We start from the raw sequence: 4145 nt of genomic DNA, 5'->3' as shown, positions 1-4145 counted from the left end.
AAAGAAAATTGCCAATTTACCTTAAAATATGGCCACCATTTGTTGTTTGCAATTATTTCCATAGGAATCTCATTAAACGATGGGGCTTTGATATACTCCTTAGAAAGCTTAAGCACCCCTTGCAATACTTTGCCAAAGTAATAGCTGACAGTCTGTCCTGAATGTTGGAATCTCTCCTCAACTGCTCTATTAGTAGGACCTACACCTGTTATTCTGAACATGAACATTGCCAATTGCTCATCTACCCTAATTTTGTGACTGTCTTGTAACCAACCACGATGTCTCATTAGTAGGTATAAATTTAAAAACACATGTCGTTCCATGCCAAATTCTTCGTAACAGCGGTTTGCATGCCCATGCAACACCTCATGTACCCATGCTGCCCCTGTGAATGCACTATCCCTGCGTGGTTCTCTATTGTATAAATCGCTGGAATAATGATATTGTACTATCAACAATGTTGCGAGAATCAATTCTTCTACATCGTCGTCAGTAGAGGAGATTATTGGAGTATTATCGACATTTGCCATAACTGATTCATACAAATTATAAACTTGTTAATATCATACAAATGTTTATCCCCTAATACAAATTTTCCAAAAGATCTATAAAACTATAATCATCCAACATGCCCTAATTATCAGATGATGTAATAAGTATTTAAAACAAAAAGGCATCCAACAGAATCATTGCTACAATAAGAGTAAAATTTAACTGGCATATTTAGAAAAGTAGCATAAAGTGTAAATATCCATATTACACTTTTACATCAAGTGTAACTAACAAAATATATCGATCCTACTACAAAAGGTCTTAAATGTATTTCATTACAATCATCCATATTAAAAAAAAAAGGGTTAGATTATCATCCATCAATCTAACACATCAAAATCCAATTGTTTCGTTTCATCCTTGAGAGTAATGAATAATTCTCTCCATTCCCGATCCACCAATATCCTCTTGCACGCCTTAATATGCAATTCTCTTGGGATATCATTCATAGTTTCCAATAATCTAACACAAGTAGAAGTGCTGAAATCTGTGGTATTTGGAGTGAGACCCATTGGAGTTGAGCTAGGGGTTGAAGTATTCTTGTTTGCTACTGACTCGGCTAGGGTCTGTATGGCGCGTTCAATACCAGTTGTCCTACTCTTCTTCCTATATCCTGTAGGTGTCCTATCAAGTCTTCTGTTGACTCTAGGACGATCAGTTCCTGGATCTTGGCTTTCATAATAACTTGTTGGCAAGGTATTAGCCAATGGAGTAGTTGGAGTTACATCTACATCTGCATCCACCTCATCATCAACACCTCTCGATTCCTTTTCAAACCTGAAATCAGATTCATTCCCGAATCCGCCTATCCCACTAGCATATGAATCCCCAAAAATTATACATAGTTCAGGCCAATGTGGTAGCCCATTCCTCCTAAACTTTGACCAATCACGATTTGCCTGAAAATTTTACACACTAGCTATTAGATAAAATTACACCGAATATTAAAAAAATCATATAAAAGTACAGTATACTTTGATGTGTACATCCCAAACACTGTCATCTTCAACTGTACAGGTCCTCGTCACGGAATTCCAACCAAAACCTGTAGTATCCAGTAGTTTCTTGAAAGCGCTGTAATCGAATCGCATTTTATTCATCTTATTCCTTAATTGAACCATCGTAAATGACCGATTAAATTTTTCCTCAAGCCCCTTCTTGATATTGTTCCACCCACCTTTATTGAAAGTGCTAGAACTCTTATTACTAACTTTCACTTGTTCAACCATTAATTTCAAGAGATAATCTTGTTCGCTTTGAGTCCATTTTGCTGCCTCGTTATTAGCTCTCGAAGTGGATGCCATTACTCTAAAATTAGAAACACATCTCATTATAGCCTTAAAAAAGAAATACATGTCTTTTGGCAAGGTATTTGTTTACATCATGCTCAAGAACTTCAAATTGATCTTTCCATTTGTTTACATAATAAAAAGCCCTCTTCCAGCTCCAAAATATCAATATCATTAAGCACTGAAGATTTTATTAGTTTAAAAAAGGATCAATAATGGTAACTCTGGTCTTTTAATCCGCTAAGTATATTCTACAGGAAAAGGGACCTATAAGGTGGATCTCCAACCAGAGAAATAACAGGAAAAATGATAGGGACTAATGAACAAAATAGAAGATAATAAGATAAGATTTAAAATCAGACAATTTAGAGTAGATGAACTAGAGGAGAAAATTAATAACTAAGAATGACTAGTTTCAAGTCCTGGATAACAGTATCTAATGCACAAATGCTGCACTCAATATTCTTCACTTAAATATATTTTTCTGTTGAAGGGGGTGGTTTTGTATGGGGAAGAGTACCGAGTATCCATTCTGTAGAAGAATAGAACATTGTGAAAGTAAGAGAAGTTGGAATATGAAATCCAACAAAGAATACTTCAAAAAGGGGGATTAATCAGTATCAATGGATATTAAAAGAACCAAAGGGCAATGGCAATCTGAAGAAGTGTATAAGAAGTTGCTCTTCTCCAAAGGTTAACACAAATTTATTTCCTTAAACAATCTAACCACGTGCATCTAACATAAAAATTAGAATTGGCAGCGGTAAGGACCCAGTTAAGTAACGACACAAGACAACATGAGATGAAAGAAATATGAGAAATAAAATTAACACTGAAAAGGTAAATCTGTACTTTAGAACATTATTAGTTGGCTAACCACATCTAATTTGCAAAGCCATCATAGTCAACACTTTTGCTTCGTTGATAATGCCAAAACAAACTACATTTTTTACTCACTAACACCACTAAACTAACATTTTTAATCATTAAATCCACATTTAACTAAGTCAAGGCTGTCATTCCAACATTAATTCCATAAACTCATACAACATGACCAGAAGAACAGAGAAGCGTGCAGCCATTTCTTAAAAAGCTACTTAAAATAGCACAACTCCATAGAATATAGGGGACAAACTCGATCTCTACTTAAATCCTTTTTCTTAAGAGTTATGCTTCACCCATTAGTTTATTGCTCCATAAAACCTTGAAAAGAGTAAATGAACAAAACCCAAGAGGATGAGCAAAAGAAGCATGATCTCAAAGGACAAGATCAGAGAAATCACGTGTGTAGTGTGATATTCTATTAGGAATCCAGTTTTCTTGATCATAAGGACAATCAAGGTTTAGTCAGGTTCTAAATGGCAACTTCCGAGGTATCTTTCTTTGCCAAGAAAACAAACTCCCTTTAGCCACATTACTTTTTTAATCAATGGCTAGCAGAACCGACCCAAGGCATGCACCAGACACTGTTTTGGAAATTGAAATTCTTTAAAGAATCACCCACAAGACATAGTGCTAAACTAGTCATTATTATCAGGTGCATCCGAACAAATCTGTAAAATTGAAATCTGTAATTGGGATAGTTTTGTTAATACCTGCTGCAGGGAAGATCGTGAGTTGCCCAACCTGCGACCGAGAGAGAGAGAGACAGTGAAGCGACGAAGGAGAGAGAGGGCACCGGCGACCGACCTGCAACCGACCTGCAACCGAGAGAGAGATACAGGGAAGCGGCGAAGGAGAGAGAGGGCAGCGGCGACGACACTGCGCCCAACCTGCGACCGAGCGAGAGAGAGACAGTGAAGCGAAGGAGAGAGAGGGCAGCGGCGACGACACTGCGCCCAACCTGCGACCGAGCGAGAGAGGGACAGTGAAGCGGCGAAGGAGAGAGATGGCAGCGGCGAAGCTGCGACCGAGAGAGAGAGAGAGTGAAGCGGCGAAGGAGAGAGATGGCAGCGGCGACGCACCTGGATACACAACCTGCGACCGAGAGAGAGAGAGAGGGAATCGGCGAAGGAGAGACAGGGCAGCGGCGACGCACCTGGATACACAACCTGCGACCGAGAGAGAGAGAGAGGGAATCGGCGAAGGAGAGAGAGGGCAGCGGCGAAACCTGAGAGTGAAAACCTGCAATAGGTTTTCCTTAGGACTTGGGGTTTTTTGATCGTGAGATGGAGAAAAGGGTTTGGGGGTTTTGAATAGGGGATTGTTCTTTTAAGTTTATAAAAGAATAGAAAAGCAACTTTTTGGTACTCTTGCAATGTATTCTTTACTCATTCTTTTTCATTGGTTCATTCCGGGGGAATA

General features: G+C 38.6%; 1 protein-coding gene and 1 long non-coding RNA gene across 2 annotated transcripts; both read right to left on the bottom strand.

Moving 5' to 3' along the window:
• Window positions 1-872: 872 nt before the first annotated feature.
• LOC122064771 (uncharacterized protein At2g29880-like) lies at window positions 873-1856 on the bottom strand. The gene is made up of 2 exons (XM_042628529.1): window positions 1539-1856; window positions 873-1451 (listed from the first exon to the last, which is right to left on the bottom strand). The coding sequence occupies exons 1-2, from the start codon at window positions 1854-1856 to the stop codon at window positions 873-875; spliced, it is 897 nt and encodes a 298-aa protein (XP_042484463.1).
• A 785-nt stretch (window positions 1857-2641) lies between these two features.
• Window positions 2642-3355, bottom strand: LOC122064770. The gene is made up of 2 exons (XR_006135816.1): window positions 3238-3355; window positions 2642-2934 (listed from the first exon to the last, which is right to left on the bottom strand). It is a non-coding gene; the product is annotated as an uncharacterized LOC122064770 (long non-coding RNA).
• Window positions 3356-4145: the final 790 nt, after the last annotated feature.

The sequence above is a fragment of the Macadamia integrifolia genome, unplaced genomic scaffold (genome assembly GCF_013358625.1).
Source record: "Macadamia integrifolia cultivar HAES 741 unplaced genomic scaffold, SCU_Mint_v3 scaffold1753, whole genome shotgun sequence".
Classification (NCBI taxonomy): Eukaryota; Viridiplantae; Streptophyta; class Magnoliopsida; order Proteales; family Proteaceae; genus Macadamia; species Macadamia integrifolia.
This window is presented reverse-complemented; position numbering and strand designations above follow the sequence as displayed.

What these genes read in the sequence shown, in the direction of transcription:
- LOC122064771 (XM_042628529.1), bottom strand. Translation starts at nt 1,856, where the DNA reads ATGGCATCCACTTCGAGAGCTAATAACGAGGCAGCAAAATGGACTCAA. An exon ending in AAGATGACAGTGTTTGGGAT is followed by an intron (nt 1,452 to 1,538) that starts GTACACATCAAA and finishes TAAAATTTTCAG; the next exon opens with GCAAATCGTGATTGGTCAAA.